Here is a 13,785-nt window from a genome sequence, read left to right as displayed (position 1 = left end):
TTGCTAAAGGTGGCAAAAAAGTAGCTCAAGGCTAAAGGTGACAAAAGGCTATCTAATGGCTAAAAGTGTCAAAAGTGTAGCTGAAAGCTAAAAGTGGTGAAATCTTTGCTAAACACTAAAGGCTGTGAAAAACTAACCAAATGCTCAAAGTAGCTAAGGTTAGCTATATGTTAAGACTAGCTTAAGAAGACTTCAGATTAAAAACAGAACATTTTGATGAAGTAGACCTCAGTGTATTTCTATGGGGAACTTTTATTTAATAAACTATAAAAACTAAAATTATGAACAGCTAAAATAACTCAATAGGTGCCTGCCATGCAAATGCATGGCAGGCACCTATTATTCTACACCCTGGAAGTGTGTCTACATTTCTATCTCCGTTAATGCGGTCCAAACCACAATGTCTACCCCCACAAAAGTTATATCAAGACGACTGGCTCGACCCCATGATGTGTGCAATTACTTTTATTGGTATTTCAAGTTACCATGGCGAAGTAATTTGCAAACAAAGACGCAATATTTCACCAGCTCCAGGAACTAGTTGGTGACTGCCCACTTATTATTCTACACCTGAAAAACGTATCTTTTTCAACTTTAATGCGACCCAAACCGCAAAGTGGACCCCCACAAAAGTTATATCCAAACGACCGGCCCGGCCCCGAGATGTGTGCTATTAATTTTATTGGCAATTGGCGTTACCATGGCAACATATTTTGCTAACTACAATGACAAATTTCCCATAGGAAATGAAAAGGAGAAAACTTTTCAAAGAAACTGAGTAATGTCGGGAGCCATTTTGGTTCAACATGCATGGAAGGCACCTATTATCACCTATTATTATTATTATTAATTAGTTAAAAAAAACATAAATGATTAATGATTCATTTTAATAATTACAAATAATAACACTAATAATTATTAATATTAAAAATTTATATTTAATATTACCTATGAATATCAATATTATTACCAAATATATTAATAGTTTATATAATTAATAAATCAATGATATATTAATTATTAATATTATTAATAATATTTATTATTAATTCTACTTTAATAATAAATAGGCAGTCCCAGTCAAAGTTTCTCCAGGAACTTTCTAGTTTCCTTGTGCTCTCTTACAGATTTGGATCCAGATGTGGGGTCTTTGACGTAATGCGCCGTCTGCGTTTTGCTCTGCTGCTCGCCGTTTTCCACCGCCTTGCCGACAGCCTCCTGCTCCTTCTTGGAGCCGACGCAGCCCATGGTGCCGTCTGCAGGACAGAACAGCAGAAACACCTCGGTGACTTTACATCACATGCCTGGTTAGGGTCACAACAAAAACAAATCTGGAAACATTTTCATCTTAAAGGCCAATGTTTGAAACGATCTCCTGTTGGTGCTCAGAGTATGTGTTCAGGATGACGCTCAGCTACTACCACACCAATATTCAGAGAATGAACAAACACACAATAATATACTTTTGCTCACTTTTCATGGTGCAAGGAGCTAAATATGCAGCGTAAGCAGAATGTGTTTCTGTGTAAAATTTGGGAAACCTTTGCCAGATGAGCCTAAAGTTAAAAGTTAGGAAACATCTCCATCTTCTACCACTTGTCAGTGGTCGGCAACAAAAAATTAGAAAATGCTTTTCATGAGGGTCAATGACTCAAAAAATTCTCTATTCAATAAAACTTATATTTTATATTATTTAGTTGTAAAGTTCAGTTGTTAGAGGATTAATCATAAAGGATGAACTGAAATACATTTTCTCCTCTTGGAAACATAAAACAGCTCCAAACCAGATGTTATGAATGATTAACTTAGAAAAAAGGAAATTGGCTTAAATGTGGGTCAGAAAGTTAATATGTAGGTTTCAGAACACGGTTTGATTTTTAATGTCTCGCATAAGTCCTTCTTGTAAAAAAAGAAAATAAATAAAGAAAGGGAGCTGTGATAGTTGTAAAATCCCAAACCACCAAGAAAAAAAACATTTTTTTTTTAAATAAAAGATTTAATACTAATGATTCTGTTTGAGCTAACAGTAGGATGTTTCCTCTGTAAAGGCTCAGATCCCCAACCTCTAATCCAAGGACTGGTACCGGTCCACGAATGAATTGGTACTGGACCACACAAAAATAAAATAAATAATAAAAAATTAAAAAAATCCGCATAAATGTTTTTATATACACAGAATTATTTTTATTTTGAAAATTGACCACTTCTGTTTGAGCATCTTTTGTAATCTTGAGTCAGTGGTAGTAAATTTTCACATACAGGCAAACCTACAAGCTAACATTAGCACACCTACAAGCTAACATTAGCAAATCAACAAGCTAATATTAGCACACCTGCAAGCTAATATTAGCAAATCAACAAGCTAACATTAGCACACCTGCAAGCTAATATTAGCAAATCAACAAGCTAACATTAGCACACCTGCAAGCTAATATTAGCAAATCAACAAGCTAACATTAGCAAATCAACAAGCTAACATTAGCAAATCAACAAGCTAATATTAGCAAATCAACAAGCTAATATTAGCAAATCAACAAGCTAACATTAGCAAATCAACAAGCTAACATTAGCAAATCAACACGCTAACATTAGCACACCTGCAAGCTAACATTAGCAAATCAACACGCTAACATTAGCACACCTGCAAGCTAATATTAGCAAATCAACAAGCTAACATTAGCGAATCAACAAGCTAACATTAGCACATCTGCAAGCTAATATTAGCAAATCAACAAGCTAACATTAGCAAATCAACAAGCTAACATTAGCAAATCAACACGCTAACATTAGCACACCTGCAAGCTAATATTAGCAAATCAACAAGCTAACATTAACAAATCAACAAGCTAACATTAGCACACCTGCAAGCTAATATTAGCAAATCAACAAGCTAACATTAGCAAATCAACAAGCTAACATTAGCAAATCAACACGCTAACATTAGCACACCTGCAAGCTAACATTAGCAAATCAACAAGCTAATATTAGCACACCTGCAAGCTAACATTAGCAAATCTACAAGCTAACATTAGCACACATGCAAGCTAAAATTAGCAAATCAACAAGCTAACATTAGCACACCTGCAAGCTAACATTAGCAAATCTACAAGCTAACATTAGCACACCTGCAAACTAATATTAGAAAACCTGCAAGCTAACATTAGCAAATCTACAAGGTAACATTTGCAAATCTACAAGCTAACATTAGAAAATCTACAAGCTAACATTAGAAAATCTACAAGCTAACATTAGCACACCTGCAAGCTAACATTAGCACACCTGCAAGCTTTAGCAAATCTACAAGCTAACATTAGCAAACTAGAAAGTTCCTGGAGAAACTTTGATGGGGACTGCCTATTTATTATTAAAGTAGAATTAATAATAAATATTATTAATAATTACTAATAATTAATTATTATTATATCATTGATTTATTAATTATATAAACTACTAAGATATTTGATAATAATATTGATATTAATAAGTAATATTAAATATAAATTATTAATATTAATTATTAGTGTTATTATTTGTAATTATTAAAATGAATCATTAATCAGTTATGTTATTTTTTTAACTAATTAATAATAGTAATAATAGGTGATAATAGGTGCCTTCCATGCATGTTGAACTAAAATGGCTCCTGACATTACTCAGTTATTTAAAAAAGTTTTCTCCTCTTCATTTCCTATGGGAAATTTGTCATTTTCGTTAGCAAAATATGTTGCCATGGTAACGCCAATTGCCAATAAAATTAATAGTACACATCTCGGGGCCGGGCCGGTCGTTTGGATATAACTTTTGTAGGGGTCCACTCTGCGGTTTGGGTTGCATTAAAGTTGAAAAAGATATGTTTTTCAGGCGTAGAATAATAAGTGGGCAGTCACCAACTAGTTCCTGGAGTTGGCGAAATATTGCATCTTTGTTTGCAAATTACTTCGCCATGGTAACTTGAAATGCCAATAAAAGTAATAGCACACATCATGGGGTCGAGCCAGTCGTCTTGATATAACTTTTGTGGGGGTAGACATTGTGGTTCGGGCCGCATTAACGGAGATAAAAATGTAGACTCACTTCCAAGGTGTAGAATAATAGGTGCTGTAGAATAATAGGTGCCTGCCATGCATTTGCACGGCAGTCCCCAATCAACAAGCTAACATTAGCCCACCTGCAAGCTAACATTCGCAAACCTACAAACTAAAACCTACCAGCTAATACTAGCGAACCTACAAGCTAACATTAGCAAACATAAAAGCTAACATTAGCAAACCTACAAGCATTTACAAGTGTTACATTTACAAGCATTTACATTTGTTATCAATGGACCCAACATGGATGCAGAAAACAAAGTAAAACTAAAAAACTTTTCATTTAGAGGAAAGCAAAAAATTACCAACACTGTGTTAAGTGGTGGGGTGCTGTTAATGTCAAACATTGATGTCCTTAAGTGGCGGAAGAAATACTTTGAGAACTTTTCAAATCCCATGGTTTATATATGGGGGAAGCTGAGTTGGGGGCTTTGGAGTTGGAATGTCCAAAACTGGGATTGAGGTTGCTGAGGTAGTTAAAAAGCTCCGCAGCGTCAGGGCCCTGAGAGTGCACGAGACATGCCATAAGTCCCTCAAGGCTCCGGCTGTTTCTGGGCTATCTTGATAAACACACCTTTGCAACATTGCTGGATATCTGGACTCTCTCGTAGAGATAGACGGAGGACTTCAGTAGTCTGGGAGAGACTTAGCGTAGGGCCGCTGCTCCACCACATTGAGAGGAACCAGTTGAGGCGGTTCAGGCATCTGGTACCTGAACACCTCTCTAGGAAGGTTTTCTGGGCAATTCACATTGAGGGGAGACCCTGGGGAACACCCACCCTGGAGAGATTCTATTTCTTGGCTGATCTGGGAATGCCTTGAAATTCTCCCACAAGAGGTGGCTGAAGGAAATGTCTGGGTCTCCCTGCTCAAGCTGCTGCCTTCCTTGACCCAACTCCATCACAAATGGAAGTTAATGGATTGATGGATGATTACCTTAAGGGAAATAATACTAATGCAATACAAATCCCATTGCGAAGTGCTGGATGCTGTTACTGATCAAATAATGACTTTGCGATGTCCTTGCTGGGTGTATCGAGTATATCCAGTTACAACGAGACTGTTTTGTCTTACCTATAAGCTTCGTTCAAACGAGTGCTCTCTGACGATTTGAGCTCAGATGGATTCTACCGCTCAGATCTGTCTCATCTCTGGGATGTTCTGCTTGACCTTTCTTGAAGGTGAAAAAACTCATTCATCCCTGGAGTGATCAGGATTCTCAATGAACATTGATGTCTTCCGTATTATTTTAATGCCGTAATGTTTTGCGTGGTATGCATGTTTTAAATCTGTACTGACTGTGAAACTAATTGTCCCTCAGGGATAATAAAGATACTTGAACTTGGAACTTTTGCAATAAATGATTAAAAGTCAACAAGCTGGGTCTTTTTGCCACAACACTGGAAAGTTAAAGCAGTGGAGGGAAAGGTGTCTGGAGATCCCTATGACTGCTTTCAGGTGTAGCATCTGTAGCCTTTGCACCAACAGATCTGATTACAGCACAGTCTAAAAACAGGCTCAAACTTTTAAGATTGGAAAATTGTAAGTACCATAAAATGTTACGCAGCCTGCTAAACTGCAGAAGGACTATAAATGACAATTTAAGTGTATTAAAATAAACAGTTAAGTGACAGAAGCCTAGTTGGAAAATCCTAATATTTTCTGTTTTTTAGAAGTGTATTGTCACAGTTGGCTCCTGATTTGCATACATAAATACATGAAAATAGATTCCATGTTGGAACAAAGAACACGCTCAAGGCAACTTTAATGCTCTTTTATTTATACCGGGGATTTGAAAGACAAATCAATGTGCACGTGTTTACTTCTACACTTATTTTGCTCCTTTCTCTTTTCTTTCTTTTAATCTCTTCAAATCAATCTTTTCAACTTTCTGAAATAAGTTCCAGCTAGCAGTTGGTTAGCTTAGCTTGTGTACGAAGCACAAAAGAACAAGTCCATTTAAGATGACTTGCCTTTATGACAGCTGCAGCCTCTGTCACCTGTCTACCTGGATGGCTGTACTGAAATGTAATTTCATTGTTTCTTGTGCAATGACAATAAAAGCATTCTGATTCTAATATACCTACACAAAGTCACGCTAACCAATTACAAGAGATTATTAGCCTATATTAACCAAAACTGCACAAATATTAAGACTTTATTGAATTAGCTGCTTCAAAACAATTTAAGTGTTCTTGTGCTTAACAAGTAAAAAAGAGGAATAAGTTCAAACTCAAATTCAAAAATACTTCATTAATCCCAAAAGAAATTAATTGTTGTTGTAGCTCATCCTGGTTTCATTAGAGTTGTTCTAGATGCTGATAGTTTTGGGCAGGAAGGATCTCTTGTAGCAGTCCGTCCCATAACAGATCTGAAGAAACTGGCTGCAGATGCCAATCCATCCACCCAAACCCAGCAGACCTCTCGTCCTCTTGTGCAGCAGGACTGCCTGAATGCCGGGCAGAACTCCTCCCCAAGCGATGGCCATTTCTCCCAGCAGCCTGCCTCGTTATTGCGGACTTAACTGCAGGTGCTAGGGGATGATCTCAGTCCTCCTGCTGTCATGAGCTGTGTTTCCCACTACTTCCAAGATCTCAGTGATCAGGCAATCGAGCACAGCCTCCAGGTAGACGGTAATGCATCTGCGGCACCTCCTTTTCAACTCATTTGGGATTTGGGGCTGTAGCTGAGGTCTTATTTGACCATTTGAGATGTTAATCAGCCACTCCCAGTTGTAGAAAACCACCTTGTTGCCATGGTTACGCATCATAACAAATGTCCAAAAGTAAAAAAGGTTTCAGTAAAAATTCATCCAGCGGCACAGCATCTGATACCAGAGGAAGTAATCATTAAAAAAAAAAAGTAATTTAAATCCAGAAACATTAGTAATTAAAGTTTTCAAAAGCTCAATGACTATAACAGAGCTACTTCAACATGCAGCCACCTTGAACGGCACAATTCTGGAACACCAAAAGTGTTATAAAAGTGGCAAAGAAATTAGCATTATGCACTGTTAGCTTTAGCCGCCCAAGCTTAAAGCTATACCAGAAAAAACCAAGTGTTACAGGTATAAAACAACAACAACTGGGTATTTGATGTTTGCTTTTCCCAAGATTTTCTTTTTAAAATAGACATATTTCCACTTTTACAAGTAAACTTAGCTACTTTTGAAAATAAGTAAAAGTCTAAGTTAGCATTCTATTTAGCTAGCTTTAGCTGTTACAACAGCCTTAACAAAAAAGAAGCAGTGGCAATAAAATGAAATAGTTTTATTTATTTTTTTGTGTAAGTCTTTCATAGAACTAAAATAATGAGTTATTACCACTTTTAAATGTTAACTTCCTCACTTTTGAAAGAAATTAAAAATCTTAGTGTTAGCATTCCTCGCAGCTAGCCAAAAAAAAACAACAACAAAAAACAAAGCTAAATAGAAAAAAATCAACCTTAAAATGGATATTTTTTGTTGTCTTTGTAAAAATAGCTATTCTTTATTTCCATTTTCATACGCTAACACAGATGCATTAAAAACTATTAAGTGTTTCTAATATATTTTAGCATTTTCCGCAGCTAACTTTAGCCATCACAAGCCTATACGTCACAACGGACAAACCAAGACTGATGTTACAAAAAATACAAAAAAAGTGTGTTTTCTTTTTGCTTATGAATACATTTTTTAGGAGGAAGAATATTTTACTTTCCCTTTAACAAGTCATCATATCCACTTCCTAAAAATGCTCATTAGCAGTCAGCGCTAACTTTAGCCACCACGAGTCTGTAGCCAAGCACAAGTGAATTTTCATTTTTCTTAAACATTTTAAAGGTGTAACATTAAAAATCACACTTCAGGTAAGTCTGAAGTTTCCTAATTACCTGTCCAATTAGATGATACGCTCAGTTTTTACATACTAACTGAACTGGGGCTTGATCATTGAGCTGGTTGCAGAAAGGCTAAAGAACACGTAAATGGAGAGCTCAGGATTTAACAGTGGCAAATAAAAACTGGGATGCTCTGAGAGGGAAAAGCTGAAAAGTTGTAACTCCTTCCTTGTTGACGAGTCACTAAATGAAATAAAGCAGCTTTGTTCCTTTCCTCCTTTCCCTCCCCACCTGGCGGCCGGTGATGTTGTTGTGGCTTGAGGCAAACAGCCGGCAGCAGCTCGCAGCCGAAAACATCTCCATCTGGGGCCAAAAGCAGCCGTCATCATGGAGCACACCATGAATTATTCCTGCGTTGTGTCCCAAGGGAGTCGTCGCCTAAATGTTCTGCAGAAGTTTGGAGTTTGGATGAATCAACTAAAGCTGAGACGTGATCTGTCGTCGGATTCAGGCTCCAAACTCAACATGGACTCATTCTTTACATTCTGCAGACCTGAGCTGAACGTGTCCGAGTAGATCTAACCTGAGACTGATTTGCATTGCGCGGAGATGTTTTGGCTGGAACTAAACTGGGCCTGGTAGCACGGTGGCGCAACTGGTAGAGCTGCTGCCTCTCAGCGAGCAGGTCCCTGGTTCAAGCCTCGGTCCGGGGGCCTTTCTGAGTGGAGTTTGCATGTTCTCTCCGTGCATGCGTGGGTTTTCTCCGGGAACTCCAGTTTCCTCCCACAGACCAAAAACATGCATGTTAGTCTGATTGGTAACTCTAAATTGTCCCTAGGTGTGAGTGAGAGAGTGAATGGTTGTTTGTCTCTATGTGTCCCTGTGATGGACTGGAGACCTGTCCAGGGTGTACCCCGCCCCTCGCACAGTGATTGCTGGACATGGGCACCAGTGACCCCCGTGACCCAAAATGGAATAAACGGGTAAAGAAAATGGATGGATAAACTGGGCCTTCATGGAAATTCAGTCCTCGGAGTAAAAAGCTCGTTCAGGTGCAAATGAGTTGCTGAAGTTGTGAAAGGCTTAAACATTTGGTTTAAACTTCCCAAATTTAAAGTTGTGATGAAAAGTGAGCAGCTGTTTGCAAAAAGGATCACACGGCGGTTCAGCTTCAGCAGAAATACCTGAAATCTGTCATTTGAAAATAGTTTTCTAATCTGACGCGTTTGTGACGACTCTGTTCTGATACGAGTTCACTGAGGACAAATAAACGTCAACATCGTCTGCATAAATGATGATTATAGCAAAACGTTCAGTTTCCTAAAGGTTCATTCAGATAAGTTGGAGCAGAGCTTCAAGGCAAAAATAACAAATTAAATTATATTTCAGCTGATGGAAATATTTAATGCTTTTTCTTTACATTAGTCATTAGTTCATGAGTGTGTAAAAATAATGTAAAGCGAGCCTTCCTGGACAGAATGCATATCGCCCGCCTCATTATTCAACAGCGTTTCAAACAAAGATCGTGTGCAACCTATTGCTGCTCAGAGTATGTGTTGAGGATGACTTTCAGCTACTACCACACCATGTTTTATCTCAATATCTGTAAAACTGACAGAGTTATAACCGTGTTCATGTTGGCTACGATTAATCAGCTGTGGCAGCCATCTTGAGTGAAGCTAGCTCCAAATGCTAACCAGTTATAGCCGTACACTCAATGATTGCTCTCTGAGAGTTTCACTAAAATTTGTGAAATTGTTCCAGAGATATTTTGCTAACAGACAGGGTTGACATCAACGATTGATGCCTAAGTTTTAAACAAACATCTTGCTTCTCTGTTGGTGATTGGTGTACGTGTTGAGGAAGACGTTTAGCTACTACCACGCCGAATTTGACTTCAACATCTGTAAAATTACTGAGTTATAGGTGTGTTTGTGTTAGCAAACTCTGATTAGCTGTGGCGGCCATTTTGAATCAAGCTTACTTCAAATGTTAATGAGCTGAAGTGGTACATCCAGTGGTTATTTCCTGAGAGTTTCATTAAAATCAGTACACTCGTTCATGAGATATTTTGCTAACAGACAGACAATAAAACCCGTTGGCACACATGGGTAATTACATGATCGCCCACAGCCGTAGAAGCAATAAGTGTGTTGTTTCCTTACAAATATATTTTATAAATCTGTCTCACGTCTACCTGCATTAGTTCCAGCGGATTATTCTAATAAAAGTTTCACCGCCTGGACTTTGAAGCTGTTTGGGACCTTTAGGTTCAGGCGTCGGCGCCGCGCTTTAGTCGTGATGTAATTCTGGTCATTTCTGCGTGACGCCTCCTCAGGATCACTAAAATAACAATAAAAAAATAATTCACACCTCCGACGCTTTTACAGGATTTCATTTGTGGCGTTACGATGTTGTTGGAGCTCATTAAAAATGAGAAAGAAAATAAGTTTTATGTACCCACGAGAAGGCAGAACGGAAACTGGAGCGGCTTCTGGTTTTACCGGTACTGGCAGACTAAAAATAACCGGACCAGAAAATGGAGTCAAATGTAAAATTTTCATTTTATTTTGAAGGGTCACCTCAGAGACCTTTGAGGTCCTCTTCTCTGGAACTCATCCTCCTCCATAAAACACTCATTTCTTGCAGGTCAAACCCAACTTTCCCCTTCGCTGCACTTCCTGTCTTATTTTTACCTCCCGGCAGTTTGGCCTCCTCTCATCCGGACAGAACACGACACTTACCGGCCTTGAATCCGTCACGGGGTCGCAGGTCGTTTTCGTGGTTCTGAATGATCTTCTGGGCTCAGGTGACGTGGAGGAGTGCTCCTCATTTCTCGGTGGCGGCGTCCATCCCTTCCTAACCCTTCAGGTTCGGGCTGCAGATGCTGACGGGGCGGTGGAGCAGCGAGGTTCTGGACCCAGAGGAGGAAGTTTGATGTGAGGCGGCGTAAAGAGGAACTAGAACACGTCAGCTCTTGGTTTCACTGGCTGACGGCCCCACAGCTGTTCCCGTCTTTGTTTCTTTCTCTCAGCAGCGCTTCTTGAGGTTCAGCAGTACAGAAGCAACAATAAGAGGCTTTTACAAAGCCCGGTCCAGACCCAGGTTCAGGTCGAGGTGAAGAGGACCGGATGAATGGGTCCACAGACGAGAGAGGCACATTTGCATGGCGTGCAGCGCAGCTCCTACAGGTATTCAAATGAAAGTTTGACAGCTATCTGCAGCTCTCAGGCAAGGGGGGAGTGGAGGGACGCGTGGGCGGTTCCTTCTCCCCCCTCTGGGGTTCTAACGCAGAGACGCAAAGGTCTCAGATTATATAATCCTTAATCAAGAATCAGGATTAGACACAAAGTTCCCTCGGAGAGCAGCAGTGGAGACTGACAGGAAGGATTAAAAACACGACGGGAGGTTTATAGAAAATCCCCACAAGGAGAGGTTTAATGAACGAGCAGGGCGGCACGGTGGCGCAGTGGTTAGAGTTGTCGCCTCTCAGCAAGACGATCTCTGGTTCGCCTCCCAGTTCAGGGTCCCTTTGTGTTTCTCTGGTACTCCAGTTTCTTTCCAGTGTCCAAAAACATCACAATGGGTTTATTGATAACTAACGTGTCTCTGTTGGGGAATGTTTGTCTCTACGTGTCCCTGTGATGGACAGGAGACATGTCCAGAGTGTCCCTCACTGGCAGGCGGCCCAGAAAGGGTCCGGTTAGATTCACTCCTCTTACAGTTTCGTTTTTGACGCGTTGCAGGAAGTTCTTTTGGTTTCGAACCAGCTCACTTTCCCATCAGTGTGGCCTTCGTGGTCCGCAGCTCAGAAGTGCAAAGTCTGCAGTTTCCACATCAACTTTTAGACCAAAGGATGAGAAGTTGTTAAAAAAAGTTCAGCTCGTTGTAAAAAAACTAAAACGACAGGACTTCAGTTTCTGCTAAAACACAGAGTGAACGCTTAATGTCAGCTAAATGTCAGCTAAATGTCAGCTGAAGTTTTCTGAAACTGTTGGAACTGAGTCATTATAGCTAAAGATGGAACTAAGCGCTAGCTAAAAGCATAGGTCAAGTAAAACACTTTGGACAAAAGTAGCAAAAAGCTAGCTAGCTAAATATAACAAATACTAACTGAAATGTAAAAGCAACAAAAGGCTAGCTCAAAAGCTAAAAGTAGTAAAACATAAAATAAACCCAGCAAAAGGCTAACTAGAAGTCAAAAGCAGCAAAGGGCTGATAAAAAGCTGAAAGTAGCTAAATACTTGCTAAAATAGCAAGCTTACTGAAAGCTGGAAGTAACAAAATGGTAGCTAAAAGCTGAAAATACCAAAACAGTAGCTAAAAATAGAAAAAGCTAATAAAAAGCAGACAAATGTAAAAAACTAGCTAAAAATACAAGTAGCAAAAGACCAACAAGAAGCTAAAAATAGCAAAAGACTGGCTAGATGCCAGAAGCAGTAGAAGGCTAGTGCAAAGCTAAAAGTAGTAAAACACAAAATAAAAGCAGCAAAAGGCTAACTAGAAGCCAAAAGTAGCAAAGGGCTGATAAAAAGCTAAATGTAGCAAAACACTTGTTAAATCTAGCAAGCTTGCTGAAAGCTGGAAGTAGCAGAATAGTAGGTAAAAGCTGAAAATACCAAAACAGTAGCTAAAAGTAGAACCCGCTAACAAAAAGCAGCCAAATGTTAAAAACGAGCTAAAATCTAAAGTAGCAAAAGACTGGCTAAAAGCCAGAAGCAGCAAAAGACTAGCACAAAGCTAAAGGTAGTAAAACGCTAACAAGAAGCTAAAAATAGCAAAAGACCGACTAAAAGTAAGAAATTACTTTTGATGCTGAAAAAAAGAGTTTGTGTGTTAAAGTGATGAAGACTGATGAAAGAGGGAAAAGAGCCTCGGGTCAATTTTAAATGGGGGTTGTCATAAAAGAGGAAAAGGAAGTAAAATAATTTCACACCAAAATGTTTAAAGTTTCCATCCGTCACTTCCTGTTGTGGAAATGTGACCAAGCAACCCAGAGCTGAAACAGCAAAGCTGTATTTCAAATATTTAATGTTGTAACTACTTGTTAACCTGGAAACATGAAGGTTTGACAACATGGTGACCACACTGCAGTGTTGCTAATCACTCTCAGCTACTACCACACTAATTTTGAACATTTTGCTAACAGGCAAACATGGTTGTTCTCAACAGTTAATGCTCAGAGTGTGTTAGCTCAATATTTATAAAACTTTTAGTTTCTCCATTTTTTTGTTTTTACAGTTAAATAGGTGTTTTGACCTTCTTCAACAGTTTAGTTTACTGATTATTTGTCATGTGCAGGTCAACACAAGGTCAACAATGCAATGAATCTCTTGACTCGCAAAAACAACAACAAAAAACAAGCAACCAAGAAATACCAAGCATGCAACAAAAGTACAAAACAAAGCATCAAAAAGTGAAAAAGAAATACATCTACAAGTTCCAAAATAAAAAAATAAACAACACGGTAGAATACAACAGTGCAAGTAGAGTGAATCAGCACAAACAAGTACCTGTTTTAGACATACAACTTATAGTATAGACAATATACAGCAATAAAAAGCAATTACAATAAAAAATAGTGTTATAAAAACAATTTTACTGTTAGCAACATGGTCCCGTTAGCAGCACGGTACTGTTGGCAGTGTTGTTCTGCTAGTAACATGGTTCTGTTAGCAGCATAGTCCTATTAGCAGAGTGGTTCTGTTAGCAGTGAGGTTCTCTTAGCAACATGGTCCCATTTAGCAGTGCGGTTCTGTTAGCAATGTGGTTCTGTTAGCGGCATAGTCCTATTATCAGAGTGGTTCTGTTAGCAGTGAGGTTCCCTTAGCAATGGTCCTGTTAGCAGTGCAGTTCTGTTAGCAGCATAGTCCTATTAGCA

The 13,785-nt window shown here is 38.9% G+C and overlaps 1 protein-coding gene across 1 annotated transcript in view; it reads right to left on the bottom strand.

Annotated features, from left to right (window-relative positions):
• Positions 1-10,689, bottom strand: part of hck (HCK proto-oncogene, Src family tyrosine kinase) — a 27,095-nt gene extending 16,406 nt beyond the window's left edge. The window contains exons 1-2 of the mRNA XM_037684417.1: positions 10,649-10,689; positions 1,126-1,256 (exon numbers count right to left, since the gene is read on the bottom strand). Coding sequence (XP_037540345.1) covers positions 1,126-1,248 — 123 coding nt within the window. The 5' untranslated portion in view covers positions 1,249-1,256; positions 10,649-10,689. The remainder of the gene's footprint in view (positions 1-1,125; positions 1,257-10,648) is intronic.
• Positions 10,690-13,785: the final 3,096 nt, after the last annotated feature.

Source organism: Nematolebias whitei, chromosome 11 (assembly GCF_014905685.2).
Source record: "Nematolebias whitei isolate Nwh7 chromosome 11, NemWhi1, whole genome shotgun sequence".
Lineage (NCBI taxonomy): Eukaryota > Metazoa > Chordata > Actinopteri > Cyprinodontiformes > Rivulidae > Nematolebias > Nematolebias whitei.
Note: the sequence above shows the minus strand (reverse complement) of the source record. Positions and strands in the feature narration are given on the sequence as shown.